Source organism: Meriones unguiculatus, chromosome 6 (assembly GCF_030254825.1).
Source record: "Meriones unguiculatus strain TT.TT164.6M chromosome 6, Bangor_MerUng_6.1, whole genome shotgun sequence".
Classification (NCBI taxonomy): domain Eukaryota; kingdom Metazoa; phylum Chordata; class Mammalia; order Rodentia; family Muridae; genus Meriones; species Meriones unguiculatus.
The window spans coordinates 3,020,914-3,041,789 of record NC_083354.1 but is presented as its reverse complement, the minus strand read 5'-3'; the positions used below and the strand labels follow the sequence as shown (position 1 = coordinate 3,041,789).

The 20,876-nt window shown below is 42.7% G+C and overlaps 1 protein-coding gene across 5 annotated transcripts in view; it reads right to left on the bottom strand.

The window, feature by feature from the left end:
* Positions 1-566: 566 nt before the first annotated feature.
* Positions 567-20,876, bottom strand: part of Ube3d (ubiquitin protein ligase E3D) — a 136,699-nt gene continuing 116,389 nt past the window's right edge. For all 5 annotated transcript variants that reach the window (XM_060384669.1, XM_021639676.2, XM_060384668.1 and 2 more), the window contains one exon: positions 567-1,102. In XM_060384669.1, coding sequence (XP_060240652.1) covers positions 1,090-1,102 — 13 coding nt within the window. In that variant the 3' untranslated portion in view covers positions 567-1,089. The remainder of the gene's footprint in view (positions 1,103-20,876) is intronic.

Here is a 20,876-nt window from a genome sequence, read left to right as displayed (position 1 = left end):
GCTACAAAGTCAGGACAGTGAATTCTGCTCTAATTCCCAATCCCACTGCTCTGCTGGGTAAACTCCAAGGAAGAAGATCCGAATCAGGATGGCAAGTGATATCCACAACTAAGAATGCTGGGCGATGAGGGGACAGGAAATTTAGTTGTTTGGAATTATGAGGTATCATTAAGTGGCCTGCAACCTAGGATCAACACCATCAGCTGAGATCCACAACAGGGATGGCTTCCGACCCTGGGACTGTCCTCCTGAATGTGCAGTAGGGAGGAGAAAACATGAATACATCTCTAGCAAGGGAGATCAGTCAAGCTGGCCGTATCGCCAGTGAGAGTCCCCAGCTCTTAAATTGAGCTGTGTGCTTCTAGGAGAGTCTTAAGCCTTCTGCATCAAATTAGGAGCTGACCTGGGCTCTGCAGGATCGGGCTCAGCTCTTGTCATTCTCATTGTTTTCTTGTTTGGACACATAAGAATTGAGATAACTCTATACTAAGATGCCAGTGTTGTACATTTATTAATTTGCGATAGCATGTGGTGAAGGAAATAAAGAACAAAAAGAACACATGTGGTTTTACACCCTCAGGAAAACTTTAATTGGATAATGACTCATTCGACAAACACCAGCAAGCATCTTCTTTGAATAAGATATAAAAACTTGTACATTTTAGCTTTTAAAAATGTGCTTTAAACAAACCCAGAGCTCCTTAAAAGTTTACTTCCTGGGATTGAGAGCAGTTAGCATTCCCCTCCCCAATGAAGTCCCTCGCTGGGTTCACACAGGACAGATGGCTTTCCATTAACTAATATGCTTCCAGGTGGTGCTGACACAGCACAGATTTGAATATTCCTCTCTGTGGGGAGTAGAGGTGCAACTTCTATACTTAACCTGCCTAAAACCTGCTACTACAACTTTCCTTCTAGCCTTGGATTTGCAGGAATCCAAAGTCAAGTCTTAGAGAATAAATGCAGCTCTGGTTCTTGTTCATCTCGGCAGGCTGTGCTCACAGAACCGACTGCTGGCTTTCTCTGTGCTCTGTGCTGAACAGCTGTCTCCTGGTAGACCAGAAAGCTTCACCTTCAACAGTTACATCTTCAGAAAGGCCACCTGGAAAAAAAAAAAAGCCACAATACTTTAATGACAGAACATGATGGAATGGCTGGCTGCATGTCAAATCTGAGCAAGGGGGCAAATCTGGTCAACAGGCTACAACCTAATCTCAAAAGAAGTGACTCAGACGAGGCAGACATTGCATTTTACAGCAAGAACCAATCAATCTTTTTTAAATGAACCATCAAGTAATTAGAATGATTCATAACCACTTTAAAGAAAAAAATAAAGTTTTAATTGACAGTAAAGTTATATATCCATGAAGTAATCCAGTTCATGTTCCCATTGCTTCAAACTACTTTTTTAGACATTCTGCCAGCAGAATTCTGAGTCTAAAAGATTACCAGGCAATTCTACGTCCTTAACACCGTTGGTAAGTACCCCATCTTCTCAGGTCATGCTGATTCTTTTAATCGTATGCAATTATACTTCTTGTGTCTGCCAGTAGCAATTTATCTTAACCTAGTGTTTAAAATAAAACGAATTCATACAGGCTTACGTGTAAAATATTTTCAAACTAGCAGCAAGGCCCAGATCAAACAAATGCCTGTAACTTTCCATTAGTTCTGATAATAAAGAAACAGCAATGACAGTTGACCACAAATGTTTATTGAGTTTTCGTTCAGAGGTGACAATAAACTGGTGACTATGTTAACATCAGGAAGAGGGGCAAACACAGTGATAATGTGGGCGGGCGGTTTGGGAAGCTTGCACTAGGCCGAACAGAAGTAAACCCATCCCATTCTTTGAGAAGTATCAAAGGCATCAGGGAAGTTGGTGCCTAAGTCCTAGCTGCTGTGAAAGGGGCATATAGTTAATGATCCCTGTTACAAGCAAAGGAAAAAGCCAGAGCCTCGCCGTGCAGGCGGCCTCGGCTTTATGGAGGATGCTTCAGAGGACGTTTTTCTTCATATGGTGCTGGAAAGAACGCACCTGCTGAGTTTCCATATCAACTTCCTGCTGAGCTCCTACATCAAGTTTTAGAATGAGAGTACCAGAGTTGAGGAAACAGGCAAGGAAGAAAGGTTACAGATCCTAGACGCCATCTAAACATGGGACAATTCCAGCTGATATAAAGCTCCAGGGCTTTCCATGATGATCAAATGAGGCAATGGGCTGGGCGAGGGTGGGAAAATGTGTTTTAGGCCAGGCCAGGCCCCACAGTGTCTGTCAGCTAGCCTGAGTTGCACAGTAAGTCCCTGTCTCAAAAAAATATATATAAACAAATAATAACAATATAATGGTTATGAAGACATAATATGTTACATAAATCCATGTGATTTTTCTTTCTGTCTCCAGTTTCCAGTTACTAGATGGGAAGGGATGTACAAGAGAGACGTGTGTGTGGCCCACTAGGGATTAAGGAATGGTTAGATTTAGATGGGACGGGAGAGCACAGATCTTGAGTCTAACACAGGGTCCCCTGAGGGCAGTGGTGTTCTGCTTCTATGCAAACAGTTCTGCTAAGAAAGAACACACCATGTTGTGAAGACAAAAATCAGTTATCTTTTTGTTCCTGCAAATTACTATGACACAGAGTAGTTAAAAGAGCAGCTAACTCCAATCTGTGCCATCGTGACAGTGGTTAGGACAGTTAGCTCCGGAGTCAGACATCTGGCTAGACTTTGAGACAGTCTTGGTTGTTGACAACTGGGAATGGGTGGTGACTGACACCTAACAGGGAGAGGCAGAGAGGTTGCTGAATATCCTAAAATCACAGGCAGCCCCTCCTCCACTGGTGCCCCCAAAAGTCAGCTGCGTAGTGCTGACAAACACTATGACTACGTTTCGTGAAACCAGATCTCTTATTGGCTAGTTCTGTGACCCTTAATGGGCTGGGTAACCTCTTTCTGTCTTTTCCCACCTGCAAAATGGGAATTGTAAAAGGCCCACCTGAAGCCTTTAAAGCCCTTTATAGGGTAGGAGGCTTATTTTGACTCTACTTGCCCTGGTCCACAGCCTTAGGATTAAGGCAGAGCAGCATTTGAAACTAGTTTATGAAGGAAAAAGCAAGTTCAGAAAAATCAAGCGACTTGCTGTGTGCACAAAGCCTGACAAGTGCCAATGGTGGACTCAGAGAAGCTCTGATGAACCCCTAATTTCTCAACGTATCCTTGCAGATAAATGCGAAAAAGCTTAGAGGCACAGGGATCTTGAATCTTCACTAATGCCTCAAACATCAAAAGATAGCTTTGGTTTCCCAAGCTTATGACAGTGAATTTAGCATAAAGAAAATTACATTAGAGGGTAAACCGACCACATCATGCAAAGAAACCCCCACCAAGTAGAAAAATTACCTGAAATTTTGACCTGAGGAGTTTTTAACCTCTAGTTTTGTTAGCATTCCCTAACAAGTACATTATGTACTCTTTAAGTCTCAATAACAAAGACACGCAGTCAGCCTTGGGAGGAGGTATTCCGTGATGCATTTTGGTCTCATTTTATTTAAATCACTGGAGGTAACCATTTCAAAATCTGATTTTGTGTGTTCTCTAGCTTTTGTCTGTGACAGGAAAATATGCTTTCATTACTGGCACTTATTTTAAGAAAGGATACTTGTTTTGTTTTGTTTTGCTTTTACAAGGCTGAGAAAATCCTGTTTCAAAGCTTTTAGAGCACATGAGTGCTGTTGCACCCCTAGGCTCTTTTGGCTCTCGTATTTGGGGAATTTACAGTCATAAACTGTAAACAATGACTTGAGACGTTGGAAGAGAGGGCTCTTTCCTATGACCATAGATGTGACTCTGTGTTCTAGGCACCCACATATGGGCAGTCGGAATGAAAGGTAGATGAGCTAAGAGATATAAAGAAAATGTCCCTGCTTTGAGGCATCTAAAAACAACCATCTTAAAAGAGCTAGGCTGATAGCATGGTGGCCCAAATGGTAAGTCTATAATGTTTCAGTTACATATGAGCAACATGTTCAACATTTAAAAACATCCTTTAACCTTAGTTAACAAAGATGTATTGATTGTTAATGGATCGATATAAAGATAGGTTGTCAAAGCAGGCCACATGAGATACAATTTGTATTTTTAAAAGCTGTCTAAATGCTTTGGGATATATTAAACAAAACCAATAAGAGTGTAAAATACTGAAAGTTTTGAGTTCCATAATTACAAGTTTTGATTTTTTAATAGATTTTTTTAAAATATTATGTGTATGAGTGTTTTGCCTGCATGTATATCTGTGCTCATGCCTGGTGTCTGCAGAGACCAGAAGAGGATGTCAAATGTTCTGGAATTGGAAGTAAAGACAGTTGTGTGCCACCATATGCATGCTGGGAAACGAACCTGGGTCCTCTGGAGTACCAGCCAGTGCTCTTAACCATTTCTCCAGCTCCTCATGACTGCAGGCTTTCAAAAGGATTCTACCTAAGTAGTCAAAGCTATACACAGATGTCCCCTTTAACATGAAGTTGTGCTGTTAACATGAAATAGATTGGCTTCCTAGTAAAACAAGGAGATTTCATATTTTATGCTTTGTATGATTAAGATAAACCTTATATAATAACACAGTTTCTAAGACCCACACTTCATTTACAAAATAAAATATAATCGAGTACAAAAATCAATCTGACTTTTTATTAGCATTTATCAAATGTTTGACATCTTAAAGTAACAATGGGATTAAGTAATTTTCCTGCCTCCCTAGCTCAGCATTTATCAAGAGGCTGCTGAAAGCGTCTGCACCTGGCTTTTGAGTGGAACACAACCTAAGACGTTCCTCCCTCAGAACTGGTTGGCTGACTTCATTTGTCCCTTGGCTCAGTCTGGCTCATGCCACTGATTGTCCCAGTAGCAATCACATTTAGAAGAAAGGATTCATTCCTTCATGGTGCTAACACAGGGGTAGGGGCCAGCCAAGCAATGAGATGGATAAGTTTAAGATGGATGCCTAACACCTGCTGGAGGGAAAAATCACCACCTGAGTTATGAAGAGAGACTTCTACAGCAGTTCCCCACGGGAAGTAATTATTACTCTAATTATAGATTTACACACTGGCAAAAAGACACAGTAAAAGTTGGCACGACGAAGAGTTTGGTGCATGCCGGTTCCCACTGAAAGATGCTTGCTACAGGTATTCTGGCAAACAGTCCAAGGAGGAGAAGTCCCCGCAGTGCCAACAAGCAGCAGCTACAGGCGCACTTAAGTAGACAAAGGGAGCGAAAGCACAGCCTTCGAACCCCAGGAGTTCTGCACAGACTCAGCCTAGGCCTTCAACATGTGGGGCAGCGTGTGACGATATCTGTGGATTAATGTAAACCTTCCCCTGGGGTTTTCTGTAAGCCACAGTATACACTATGATGATTGGCATAGGACTCAAAAAAGCTTGAAGGTTTTCAGGTACCAGGAAGCTGAGCTACCAGGAGGAGGACAGCTGGTGGCTCCATCTGAAGATGGGACAGAAAGTGCAAACGAACACCCCAGCCCCTTGTCTGAGGTTCAGCCTTCAACAAAGGAAGCAAGTTCAGGGTCCATAACTGTCATCACTTCGATGGAAAGCACCCCCATGGCTAGACAGAGCTACTGTGACACTGGAGTGAAGGGCTAGCTCTGAAACAGGAGTTACGTAAGCAAACTCAGTCACTTTGCTAAGGACAGCAAGCCCACAGGGCGAACACTTACATGGGAACAGTCTTTAAGTGATTCATAAAAATCTCCTGCCTCAAGCACAAATTGTATTTGTTAGGAAATGAGGCTATTCATGAGGGTGGGTGCTAAAAACTGCCAGATATAAAACAGTGCTACCTCAATAAGCAAACTATCACTCAGGCATAAAAGTCCTAGTTTTCCTTTTCTCTGGAACAGCTGTGACGGAGTTCGTGGAGCAAGCACACAGGGGCGCAAGGGCAGCTATGGGCCAGAGGATTTGGAAATGTTGTCCCGTTGGTACCAGCACCTGAGCAAACAAATATAGTTGAGAGTGGGGTTCCTGGAAGCCAGAGTCTTTTCCATAGTGTCAATTAAATGAAACAGTTACTGCTGTCTCCAGCAAGGTGGCTTCAGTGGAAAACACAGCTGTTTTTAAACATATTCTACTAAGGGAAGCCACTGCCTTTCTTAGAAGGTTCAGAGGGGTGAGTCCTGAGGACACAGGGTTGGGATGTCCAGCCCTTATACCAGCAGACTCCTGTAGCAGGCGAAATCATTCAAACCTTGACTTCAGCAATAATTTTTAAGTTCTGATTTAGCTTGAAACAGTAATTCTAATAGAGATGCAAGCAGGGCAAAGGCAAAAAGCCTGCCCTGGGGAAACACTTCCCAGGGCAGAGGAAGGAACAGCAGGTGAGGATGCAATTGGGGACTCCACTGTTAACACAGAAAATGCCAAGAATGTTACATGCAAGCCGAAAGGAGATGCTGTAATTAGAGGCCTTCGGGTCAACACTGTTTGGGTGCATAAGGGCAGACTTCTGTCAGGCAGGACAGGTGACTCAGGTGATCTGCAATTCTCTTCAGGGAAAGGGCTAGCAAAGTCATGGCCACACTGCTAAACTGTCTTGATTAATTTTATGTCATACCTGAGCAGCCTTGCTTTAACAATTTATTTGTAATTATATGAATTATAGCTCAAACTAGATAATATGAAAGAGTACACACACAAAAAAAGGAAACTATAATGTTTTGTTTTTCCTTCCGGATGTTTATTTATCATATGTACCTGGTCATTTCTATATATGCTGTTTAGTTATACATTGCTACTTTTAACCTACTGATTGTACTATGGCAGTTTCCACATGCTAGTATGTTCTTCACGATAACTTCTAATGGTAACATTATATTTCACGATATAGCTGTGTCACTTAAAGGGGGAAAAATACAAACACATAACTTCTTTTGCCAGAAACAAGATTTGAGAATTTGGGATGAGGTGGAACTGAGCTCAGTGGTTATTGGGTGCTGCCTCTGGACCATCATCATCCTCATCTCTGGTGCTGCCTCTGGACCAGCATCATCCTCATCTCTGGGTGCTGTCTCTGTATCAGTAGCACCCTTACCACCCAAGAACGTGTTAAAGGAGAGTTATCCTGCCTTACTCTGACCCACTGAGGGTCAGACTTGGGGAAAGTGTCTTTCCAATGAGTGCCTTCCAGATGATTCTGCTACCAGATCTGCTTTGGCAGTCATAAATGTAGTCTGATTTTACAAAGCTAAACACATGATCTTGGGGAGGGTAACTGACTTGTTTAGAGCCAAAACTTGTTTAGAGTCTTCTCCTTATGTAAGCAAACAAAAGCGCATTCTAGATCAGCACAAACTGAGGACTCTGGTATGAGTGTCCAAAACAATAATGAATCTGAGAGACACTAGCAACAATGGCCAGGGGTGGGGAGATAATAGGATTGAGGGAAGGTGACAGGGAGGGGGTAATCATAATACAGTCTACAAATGTATAGAACTGTCAAACAAGATTAATCAATTAAAAAAACCCAAATCCAAAATAATTCTTATTTAAAAGAAAACATATCTTTTCCTCTTTTGAACAAAAATAAAGCTGGAGAAAGATCAAATTAAAGTAGAAAAAAACCCCAATTACATCCAGCATTATTGTTTGGAAACATGAGCTGACTATGTATGTATCTTAACAGGGCTCTGTGCAGTATTTCCATAAATGTCTACAATGGTCACTGACTGGACTCCCACCCTTGGTCCTGGCCCCACCCCTTTCACCATGCCCTCCCAATCCTAACCATCACAATCTTCTTGTAGGGTTAATTCTTTTTTCCTTTTACATGAGAGAACACAGCAGTATCATCTTTGTTTTACTTCACCTAGCTTGCCGACCCCAGCTCCACCCATTTCGCTGCGAAGGACAGGACTTAATTCTTCTTTATGACCGAGCAACACTGAACTATGTGTTCACTCATTCTTTCGGCAGCTAGTCTGTCCAAAGTTCACATCTTAGCGTCTCTGATGACTTAATGTGATTTGCCTTTCCACCGAGACTGGGGTATCTGTAGTACATGGCAGTTCTATTTTAGATTCCGTATCACTTTCATTCTGTTTTCCACACACTCCTGCTGACAGTGTGCAAGCATTCCCTTTCCTCTATCTTCTCTGACATTCAATATAACGATGTTGCTCGGTAGTTTCAAAAAATGTCTGTGGCTATCTTTTCATCTTCTGAAAAGGTTCTTTTAGATCATTTGCTTATTTTTTTTTAGTTTAAAAACTGTTTACATTTATCTGTGTGTATGGATGTGTGTGTACACACACATGGAAGTCACAGCATCCAAGTGATAGGCAGTGGATACCTTGTAGGAGTCAGCTCTCCCCTTCCATCATGTGAGGTCCAGGGGTAGAACTCAGATCTTCATGCTCGGTGGCAATTGCCTTTGCCTACTGAATCATCTCATTGGTCTCCCATTTGCCCATATTTAAGAACTAGATTACTTGGTTTTAGTTAGTAGGGATTGTTTTTTGTTGTTGTTGTTATTGCTTTGTTTTTTTCTTATTTTGGACAATAACTGTCAGATGAACAGTGGCAGCTGTCTTCTCCCATTCTTTAGGTTCTTTCTTCTCTCTGCTGACTATTTCCTTTTGTGGAAGCTTTCTACAGTGCTATAATCCTGTTTGTCCATTTTTATTTCTTGTGCTTTTGGGGTCTTGCCCAGAAAAATCTCTGCTTGTGCTGATATCCTCAGGGTATCCCTGCATTTTGTTCTCACACTTTCTGAACTTAAGAACTGCTCCGTTTAGATCTATTTGGGGCTGACTTTGAAAAAGGTGACAGTGATAAGGGAGGCTGGGTCCAATGTTGACTAGTGTAGAGTCAAGCCCTTTATTTAAGCCACTGAAAACTAAAAGGACACATGAGTTTACCACATAAAACACAGTAAGAACTGGCGGTGGGAAGGAGGCAGCTTCTTCTGGTATAAATATCCTGATGTATCTAACCTCCGACCCCACCCTCCCCTGCCCCTGTGCATGTGAGTGTGTGTGTCTGTGCCTGTTCGTGCGTGCGTGTGCGTGTGCGTGTGCGTGTGTGTGTGTGTGTGTGTGTGTGTGTGTGTGTAATGAGTGCATGTGCTTCCCTAAATCTACTTACTTCACAAGAGTCTCTTCAGCAAAATTCTTTGGCTAGTTCAGGTGAAGAAAACTACCACAAATGTGGCTTCAAAATAAAGTCACAACATTTCCACCAAAAGCTGGAAAGGAAACCAAACCTGTCATATTTTGCAAGGTTAGTTGTAAAACTGTACAGCTACTTTACAAAATAATTTCCTTCAAAACTAAATATGAGCTGGGCATGGTGGCCCAGGCCTTTAATCCCAAGGCCTTTAATCAAGAGGATGGTGAGGTCAAGACCAGCTGGGCTATATATTATATAGCAAGTTCTAAGCCAATCAAGGCTGTATGACACGCCATCTTCAAACAAAAGCAGCAAAACACTGTGTAAAGATATATGATCCACCAACTACAGTCTTGGAACAGAGACTTACATGCACAGAAATTCTTCCACAGTTTTAATAGTCAAAAACTGAAACAAGCCTAAGTAAATGTTTCAACAACAGTACAGGCATTCCAATGGGATATTAATAATCAGCAACAAAAATCCACAAATCACTGACATGCATACACAGTTCTCCTGGGAACTCTGCTGAGTTTAAAAACTCAACCTGAAAAGGTTACATACTGTATAATTGCATTCATGTAACATAATAAAAGGATAACATTGCAAAAGAACAGTCCGGGGATGTTGAGGAGGAGAGAACTGGTATGGGTCTATAAGAATAACAGGATGGAGCCTTACAGCGATGGCAAGTCAGTGTCTTGACTGTGCCAATGATACACGAACACATATTGGTGATGACATGTGGATATGACACTGTAGACACGAACACACATGCAAATGACAATACTGGGTAACAACGGAGAGGTTATATTAATGTCAATACTTGCTTGGGCTACATGATCGTTTTATAAAATGTTTTCACTGGGGGCAACTAAGCAAAGTGTACAGCGGTCTTTCTATGCCATTCTTTACAAGTACACATGGGTACACAACTACCTCAATTAAAACCCCAACTAAACTAACCCCATAGTATTTAGCGAGTGCTTCTGCCTTGTTTCCTTCAGTGCAATGTCTCTGCACGCAGCCCTGCTCATGCCAGTATATCAGGGAGATCCCATTTCTTCTATGGAATGATCTTAGCAAACCAGTAAGTAAATTTTGAAGTGCAGGTGACAATGCTATTATAATGAACCGGGTAGGGTGGGCAGCCTAGAACTAATACTTAAGCAGCTCCATCTGATGTCTCCGGGAGTGATGAAGAAGGTGCTGTGAGGCACATCAGGCACATATTTCTTCTTGCTGCCTCATTTTCTCAATTTCCTCAAAATGCCATAGCAGAATTTACAAGCACAGAATAGGCTTCTCATTAAAAAAAAAAAAAAAAAAAAAAATCAGATTATATATACTTAAATTAAAACGTCAATTTTAATCTTAAATGTAGTATTACCTTACAAAATTCTGGGGAAACAGGAAAGACACAGATACTATAATACCCTAATACAATTATAATATTGGCCTACTTTCTCATACACACACATATTTTCCCATATAATTTTAAAGGTGTGTGTGTGTGTGTGTGTGTGTGTGTTGCAGAGCACAACTTTTTCGAGCTAGTTTTCTCCTTACACCATGGGTTCAGGCACTGAACTCAGGTTACCAGGTTTGCACAGCAAGCATTTTTAGCTGCTGAGCCATCTCGGTGGCTCATGGGATACTTAATTTTTAAAAAGCAGTTCATATAAGCCATTTACAAAGTGTTAATTTTTTATTGAAGGAATTAAGTGTTGGGCATAGTCTCATAAATCCATACAAAATACACTTGGATTAAATATCTAATTTAATTTTTTTCAAAGTATACATGGAGAACTGAGATCCAGAGAAGTTAAGTAGCTTTTACTCATGGCTGTGAGCTGGTAACAAGCCTGGTGTGCAATCAAGTCTTTGTCTCTGAGCCTAGTATTCATTTCATCATAAAAGCTCTTTCCCTTCTAATTACAGTGAGTGATAATTGCTATGGTAACTTTATTTAAAGAAAGCATCTATAATATTCCAATTTAAGCCAGATTTAATAGCTGGAATGAGGCAGCCTCCCTATCTAGTTAAGAAGAAAGTTGATTCCTTCTTTGGATTAATTATAGAGAGAAGAAAGCAGCGCCTAAGAGGCAAATCAAAGAGAAAGAAATGGCTTTTTAATTAGAGGAGAAAGCCCCGTTATATGATGAGTGCCAACAAGACGGTGAGAAGATGGGCTGGAATCTCAGGGCGGAGCCATTTTCCAAGTTTGGAGAGTAAGCTTGCATACTTCAGTCAAACTTTTCCAAGTTTGGAGACCAAGTTTGCATACCTCAGTCAGTTCAGTAAAAATCACCGTAACTTGGAATAACCAAGCATTAGTTAAGGACTGACAAGAGAGGGATCAAATTGTAACCAGATGCTTATTTTCTTTAGCCAGCTGTGGAGGATAGGCATATCCATGTATGTCTAAGCATTCATGACATGAGCATGGATATCAACCCGTGGGGATGGTAGGGCCTTCTTCTGGTCCTAGGCTGGATGTGGACAAAATGTGCAGAAAGTGTCAACCACAACTGACTTCTACAAGATGACTGCAGCCTGAGCCTGCTCCCCTACAGAGACTAAACTTAGCTGACCTGCCCCACCAGTCCAGTGGAGCTGAGTTTCTAGGCTGCTGCGGCTGCATCTCCTCCAGAGCGCATGGCTCACACAATCCCAGCTTTTCTGTTTGTCTGTCTCCTCATTCCCTGTCACCCTAGTTAGGAAAATCCAAAGCCCTGCAGGTCGAGGCAGCCAGTTCCTAATCAGACATTCTTTTAAAAGTGGCTTGTTTCACACGTGCATATTCTCTTATAGATAAAGACTACTACAGAGATCTACAACGGTCAGAATCCAGGTACTAAGTGACTATTTGGCACCTGGTCCCAACTGGAACATTGTAACCCCAACATCTCAGTGCTATAAGAGAACATCATGGAAAGAAGGGCAGAAAGACTGTCAAGAGCCAGATGATCAGGAAACCTGCTTTGAGATAATGTCATCTAGACATGACAGGGTGCCATACTCATGAACTTCCAATAGTGTGGTTGTTTACACAAGACTATACCAGTTGACAAGCTAACATGCCTGGGAGAAAATTTCCCAAGATGAAGAGATACAGTGGCTGCTGAGGGAGGGAAGAGTTCAGGCTCCTTCAGGGACAAGCCCCCTGAAGGCTTCTCAAACCTAAATATAGGTACATTCAGGCAGCGTTAACTGAGTGACTAATACACATACACAGACATATAGACGCACATATACACACACAGGCACATGGGATGATAGAAACACAGAAGGAACTGGAGCAGGGAAAAGAAGAAAAAGGAATGATATAAATACAACGTGGTCCAGTCAAATATCGGGTGATGTGTAGGGCGTCTTGGGGAAAAGTCAGGGGAAAGAGAAAAGGACCTGGAGGTGACAGGAGCTCTACAAGAAAACCAACAGGGCCAACTAACCAGGGCCCAGAGGGGCTTGCTGAGACTGAAGCATCAACCAACGACCATGCATGAACTGGACCTGGGCCCCTACAAAGATGCAGCAGATGGGCAGCTTAGGCCTCATGAGGGTCCTCTAGTAAGGGCAGTGGGGACTGCATTGGAAATGGACTCATTTGACAGCTTTCTGATCACTACCCCATGGCGGGACTACCTTGCCAGGCCATAGGTAAAAAATGTAAGTAAAAAAAAGTAAAAAAATGTAAGCCCTACAAGCAAATCTTTTAAAAGAGAAAGAATGCTAAAACATTGCCTTAGTTACTTTTATATTGCCATGAAGAGCCACCATGAATGAAGAAACTTACTAAAGGAAGCATTTAACTGGGGGCTGGCTTATGGTTTCAGAGGCCATCATGGCAGGGAGCACATGCTGACAGTCATGGCGGTAGAGCAGTAGATAAGAGCTTATATCCAGATCCGCAGGCAGGAGGTGGGGGTGGACTGTCCTTGTAGTAGGCTTTTAAAAACCTCAAAGCCCACCTCCAGTGACATCCCTCCTTCAATAAAGCCTTCCCAAACAGTTACACCAATTAGGGACCACACATTTAAACAAATGAGCCTATCAGAGCCATTGTCATTCAAACTAAACATCCATATTGAAGTAGACACCATTTCTTTCTCTTGTCTATTGTTTAAACTTACTGGAAATACATAGTACTTAACCTGCTAATTTTAAAATAAAAAGGACTATAGAAAGACTTTGGCCAACTTGTTAGCATAAGAAAAAACAAAGACAAAGTCTCTGGCAAAGGAGATTCCACTGAAGAGGGCACTATGTGATATGTCACCAAGAGCTCAGGATTTTTAACTCAAGCCTAAGCAACGCCAAGGGGGCCCTCCATATGGAATTGCCTACCACACTTCCCAAGGTCAAAAAAGGTACACACAGTACCCAAAGACTTAGTGTTTAAAGGGTTCGCTTATACCTGCCATCTAAGCTCTTCAGAAGTGGGGGTGTCTGCTGAGCTTAGGGTGGTGCAAAACGGTTTCTTATAGTTGTATGGAAAGGACTAGAAAACCAGAGATCAAGTGCATGAAGCCAAGAGGATTCAAAATTAGTAAGTACAAGATGACATTGCTTCCTACCCAGCACGAGGTGGTTTGGGAGCAGAGAAGAAGATCCAGGCTCTGGACCCCGGGAGGGGGCAGGGGGGAGGGGGCAGGGGGGTGGGGAGGGTAGGGGGCTGAAATCAGCTCCCTGCCAATTCACACACCTACTAGCTCCACAGCAGTTCCAAGGCTCAGCTCCCTCCAGCCCTGCCCACCAGTGATGAGAAAATAACTGGGAAAAGATCCCAGCAGACCCTCCCAAACAAGAACGGAAGAGTTTGCATTCATCACAAACCATATTATGCTTTATCATTAACACATCACCACAGACGTACCTTTTTTTTTTTTTTCTGTCTGCTTTTCATGAATGAATTCGTGTTTCTATTTTCTTAATTATGTTTTAAAAGAATATATACAGAGGGCTGGTTGTAGCCATCATACATCAAAGGCTTAATCAGAACATTTTTTTAATACTACCTAAGTAATAGTATACCTACCAGTGACATATACTAAAATTGCCATGTATTATATCTGAAGAAAAAGAACAAACATACATAGCATTTGCAAATATAGGCATGTAGGTGGCCTAGTGAAAAAATATTACCATCTGCTTGAAAAATAATGTTGAGTCCTGAAGCTGTTGACCAGACTGTGCAGGGCTTCTGCAGGTATGGAGTAGGCAGGACTGCTGAGCGGAGGATTCAGATCAACACATCTCTATTCTTGGCCTAACGCACTCATGAGAAATTCAGCAGAGTCTGGGATTATTCAGCTGAGGATCTTCAATAATGAAACTCTTTGATTAAACTTACAATAATTAGGTCCTTCACAACTATATCCAACTCGCGCTATAATATTATCTGGAAAGAAGAGTCTGGATGATTATTCATAGGACATTATGTGACATAGTGGTGATGGAGGGACAAATATGTGACTTATACATAACTCAGACATTAGTGAGTTACCCACCATTGGACTCTAGTTCATATGGCACTGAAGGCTTGAAAAAGACCAGTGCTTAGGCACATTTTGCTGGAGAATGCCAGGATCCTTCAAAGTCAGCTATTGACCAAAGTCTGCTTGATTCTAGTTAAGCCACAATGCTAAAATAATACCTACCCTATTAATAAACATTCACTATCATCAAATACCCACTTACTAACCCAAGTTTCTCAACTCCCTCACGTGGTGTTTTAAAGAACTGATATTTGTCAGAGTCCACATTTGGCCCAAGTATAGCAACGAATTCACATGTGTTTTGAGTTTCTTTTAAATTCTAAATTCCTCAAACAACCCCAACCCTCATTTCTTATCCTTTGTGATTTCTATTTTAAAGGAGCCTTTGTTTTGTAGAATTTTCCATTGACTGGAATGCAGTGTTGGTTTTGTTTTTATTTTTAGCGTCATTAGGAATTTATGCATTTAAAACACTTTAATCCCCTGCAGTTATGATCATCAGAGCTCAAACTGTTCCCTCTTTGAAGTGAGAGCCACTGCAGCTCCAAACTCCAGGTCTGAGATGACAAAATTCTGGTACTTTACAAAAAAACTGATGGCTGTGATTTTTGCTTTTTTGGTCTCGTGTGCATTTCTAGCCCACAGTGGAATGGCCCTCTTCCAAAGGGGCTGTGTTCCATCTTAGGGGGGTGGTACTCGGCGCCCTCCCCAGAGGCTGTGCTACTGTCTCTAAGGCACTTTGAACACATGTCTGCACACAGGCCAGTGCCTCTCCTTCTCCGGATGAGTCACTGCGTTCCCACCTCAAAGCCCAGTAAGAAAACACCTTGTTTCTGCTGTTCTTGTCTCCTGTTCAGGCAGCGGGTCTCAGACTCCCAGAGTTCCACCTTGCCTTCTTCCCTGAGTGGGACAAGCTAAGAAACATCACCTTAGCGACCAAAATGTTAAGTTCTATGATCTAATGGAAAAATTATATTTCTGTATAGAACACTTAATTAAAAAACATAAGTAAAGATACTGTTTTATGAAGTAAAGGAAACAAACAAACAAACAAAAACGGAGGCATGAGGAAGAAATGACTGCGTTTGGAAGTCTCACCAGGAAATTCCTTGGGGCTTGTATGAATTGTAAAGATGAAGCCCAAGTGGGACAGGCTCCTGTAGTGTTGCTTGTCAATACTGGGAAGAAGCACGGGCCACTGGGGAAGGCTGACTGACAGTCCTGGAAAGCTATCCCAAAGAACAATGAAGGAGTTCTGAAACCCTGCTAATTGGAAACCACTGGCGGCCTCACAGTATGCCAGCCGCAGGGAAGGAAACAACATCAGAAAACACAGGACGCATTTCACGTTTCTGTGATATCGATGAAACTTATGCAGACAGAAGAAGGTTTCTCAGCTTCAAGTCTCCAGTGAGACTCACACTCACGTTGTGGGCACACTGGTGACGGTGGGCACCAGGGATCCTTAAAAGCCAACCACAAGACTCTTAAACAGACCTCCTCACAAAGTAAAAGAAAAAAAGAAAGAAAAAAAAAAAAGACCAAAAAGCACCTGGAAAGAGGTCAGAATCTCTGGGCTGGAACTGAAAATGAAAATCACAATGAGGTATTCAGAATCACAAAAGTAAGAAAGACCAGCAACCTCACAAGTTGGCATAGATAATGGTGTCATGGGTGATGATGTGACAATCCTACCAGTGGGCACCAACAATGGCTTCGCGGGTGATGACACAGCAACCCCACAGGACTGCGTGGATAATGATGTCATGGGCGATGATGCGATAACCCCACAGGACTGTTGAATAATGGCTTCACTGATGATAATACAAACCGTGCAGCGCCCCCACACTGCAGACTCCTGTGGCAAGTTAAATATGCACCTGCCATGCAGCCTACCACTCTCATTTCTAGACATTTACCCAGTGGAAATGCAAACACAGCCACAAGAAAGACTTTACGAGCATATTTAAAATAGCTTTCTTCAAAATAGTCCCAAACAGAAGACAAAAGCCAACGGACAAAAGCCAGGGAGGAAGAAGGAAGCTCTCTACACAAAGCAAAATAAATCAAACACCGCTCTCCCAAAGGAGGGTGGTGGGGTGGGGCTTGCCTACTCTAAAATGTCTATAGTAAAATAAAAGAAAAAAAAAATAGCACCAAGAGTGAAAGTACTTGATAAATGCCAAACTTACCCACTTGAACTTTTATTTTTTTTCCTGATGGGGTCTCAATTTAGCTTGGTCTACGTACCTAAGAATGACCTTAAGTGTCTGATCCTCCTGCCTCACCTTGCTGGGATGGTAGGTGTGCACTCTGCTTCTTACATGTCCAGCAAGTATTCCAGGAACTCCTACCCACAAGATTTTAAAAAGTGGGGTAAAGGGGAGTCGGGGGAAGGAACCCAACAATTCAATGCTTCTCCTTACCCCAAAATGTGGCTGAAGAAAAATAACTCCAAATTATGCTCACCTTTTATTAAAATTAAAAACACTGGAGACAAAAAGGACATGAGCCCCCTGCATAACTCTCCTCTCATATTTTCCATTCATCCTTCCACTGACAGAGTTTATGCCTAGACTAACCTACCACAAACCTCCTGAGGAAGAATCCAATGTTGGCCTCAGAGGAAGTGTTTAAACAGTAGTTCACAATAGTAGTGCGCTACTCTGTGGTAATTAATCAGTGTGCATTTGGAGTAGGGTCTGCACAGGCTGCAGGTAAGCCAGCCTCAGTTTCCAAGAAAGTTCCTGCCTTTGTTCTCGTGCCCCAGAGTGTCACAGTCTTCCTAGGCAGACCCCTCTGCGTGACTGAATGCACAGCTTGAAGCAGCCACGGGAGCATCAGCCATGAGGCTGTGTGCGGACTTCCAAGCCAGCCTGTGCATGGGTCACTGTAAATGACCTCAATGGTTCTCTCTGAATCTATGAGGAACTTTGGGGTACAGAGTTAAAAGTTATCAGAGACTACAATGATGTTTATTAGTTTAGGGAACAGGGGCTACTAACCCTGATGCTTGCAGAGACAAGTGGTCCATGGTTTGGGCTACTAAAGTTGAATTTCATCAACATTTTTCTCCTTGGGGGAATCTGTACTATATAGCATGAGCCTTCCTATTAGTGATTTTCAAGCATTTCCTAATGCTCACAGTAATACCAGAATACATTCTCTGCTCAGCCCGAAGGCAGCCTTGAGCCAGCTTTTCCCATTATCTGTACACCTAAGCCATTCAAGGGAGCTATTATTCAGAAATGCCTCTGGAAGAGACACTGCAGTGACTCTTTCAATACTTTGGCCTCCTCCCCAACCAAGAACTTTGTCCTTAAGTTTTAACTAAGTGATGTTCCCACAGCATTCTAGCCTGCTTTCTTTCCCCCTGTACAAGGGTAGCTACTTAATATCACGAGTGGGGCAGATGAGAACTCCCAAGTTAGAAAAACTGCCCACGAAAGCCTCATCACGGCCTCCAAAGCCTCTGGTTCTGTACTTGTCTCTAACCTTCATGTTGATTCTCCAGGATTGGAGCTCCATGAGCAATGAGGCCCATTAGCTAAATTCTTTTGGAAGCCTGACAGCCTCACACTGTGCAGTTGTTCCTGTGGGCACATCTGCTGCTCAGGAGGAGAGTGAAATTGGATGTGATCCTTCCCCGCCTCCCAACTCTCCTGACTTTCAGAAGTGGTGGGTGGGGGATGAGGGAGGCTCCCTTATACTCCAGTGCCAGCACTCGGCACCTTCCAATGTTCCAGCCTGATATTCCCACTCCTCAAACACTTCCACTGTCCATTCCACAGAACTTCTGTTTGGAATAGGGCTGGAGGAAAGGCTCAGTGCCGGGTGCACTTCCACGACCCCTCCTTGCTGTGGAAAAGCCTTCAATGATGCTCAGCAATACCACCCTTGGTCCAGACACTTAGGAGAGAGCCAGAAAGATGCCTCTGCCTCATAGAATTGTTACCCAATAAAACCATTCATATCATCTCACCTATACACTACCCCAAACTCAGACAGATGTGAGTATGAGACACGCTTTTTCCAGGTTTTCACATGCATCTCTACAAGGTCTTAATCCCAACAGGATTTCAGCAAATATCTGTTGCCTGGAATGAATGAATGAATGAATGATTATTTAACAAATCCAGGCTCACTGTTTTCTACAGGGCTGTCCAACAAATTAAGTTCTTTTTGTGAGGCAGAGGTTATTTGTTTGCTTGTTTGTTTGTTTATGAATTAGGAAGTTTACTATTTTAAACCCTAGGACTTAACATTTTCATGTTAAATTGTTCCCAGACCCACCAATCTGTTCTTTAAAACACTGCAGAGCTTTGGTCTGTGCCACTGTCCAAGCTTCCAGAGGCCAAGGGGACAGCTCTGAATCTGTTTCCTAGTTCCAGAAGTGGCTATCACAAAGGGATCCTGGGAACTCTGTAGTGATTTTCTATATTATACAAACGACACCTGCTACAGGGACACCTTAAGGGTCAGGGCATCAGCATCGGAGCCTGGGAGATGGCACCAGAGTGTAAGGGTGTGGCCCTCACCTCCCTTGCTAAGGAAGCATGACAAGCAAGTGCACACCTGCGTTTAGGTCCTGTGCACCCACATAAAAAAATCAGTTATGGTGGTGATATGTGCCTCTAGCCCCAGCACTGGGGGAGAGGCAGGTGGATCATGGGGACTCTCTGGCCAGGTTGCTCAGACATCTGATAAGCTTTAGGTTCAGTGAGAGATACCTCTGCCCCCTCAAAAATTAAGGTGGAGAACCTTAGAAGCCAACCAAAGCGCTCTTGTGGCCCTGACATGCTCACATACAGGTGAATGCATACAACACATACACAAGCTCACACATGCATAACTCACAGATACACAAATGAACCCAAATTAAGTGCTTAAGTTTTCATGCTCAAAGCATCGATTATCAAGTGATTTAAACTGTGGGATCAGGTAGGTGGTGACACTGGCAGCTTGACCACTATTTCAAGTGTGATTCTGAATAGCGGGGCTAGTTTTGACCCTGACCCTCACCTAAGCTCACTAATTTCTCAGGTGGTTACTTTCCGCATGCAATATGTCATCCCTGTTAACAACTTAGAAGAGCCAATCCCGCAAGAGCACCTATAATTAGAGAGTGGTGATGATTTCTGAGAAGACAAATATGGATACCACAGCGGTATCTGCATCTTCAGCCTGAAAATAATTAATGCTCACCCTCACGAGGCCATCTATGCCAAGACACATGGGGATGGTTCACCAGAGCCATAATGTCATACAGAGATGGAAAAACCATTTTTCTTACCCACAGAAGTAGGTCACAGCAAGATCATTTGGGGAAAAAAAAAATCCAAACCCACCCCAGAGTGGACATGAATGGATTTAATGGCAGTTTTGCACTTATTACCTCGAGCAGAATATGACCATGGGTTCATTTTGTATTCTCTCAGCATCCTCCTTTGAGGTAAAGGATCAGAATCGTGTTTGGGGACAGAACAAAAAGCCGGTTACCAAAACGCTGCTTTTAAATCTAATAAGGAGAGGCTCTTGCATTTCAAACAGTAAACAGTTTTTGTCGTTTGATTTCTAGTGACAGGAAAATAAGAGCCGTTAACACATCTGAGCCCTTCTGCAGAGTCATGCAATGGCTGGTTAAAGGTGTCCCACAGCAATCTCAGGAAATGGCCCACACAGAGAGGACACTGTACGTCTACTGAGACTCCTGTTTAAACAAGGTCAGACCTTGCAAAAATGACCCGAGTGGTGTGCTCCTCATTACAGACACCGCCTCTGAATAACAAATGGCTTCCCTAGTGAGGCTCTGGGTGTGCAGACGGGACAATCAGGAAGGGGAACTATGCCTCTAAAGAAATTTGTTCTGAAGTTTGATAAAGGCTCCAGCACACTCTTCGGCTGCACCCGGATGACGAGGTGCAGGCAGGCCTTGCTCCTTCACACGAAGTGTACCGAAAAGGTCTCACACTGTTTTCCCCCCTTACATTCTCCTTGCTTAGAGCATTCACATTTCCTCTTTCCCCTCTGCAGTCACTTCATCATTCTCACTCTTAGTGTCGTTAATGACCTTCAAGCTTACTTAGTCTGTGCTTCTTTCTTCCATCCTTTTCTTTTTCCATTTTAGCACTGAAGGGCAGTTGTACAAGAAATAAACTATAAAACTGTTTTTCCTAGGGACATTTTCCCTAAG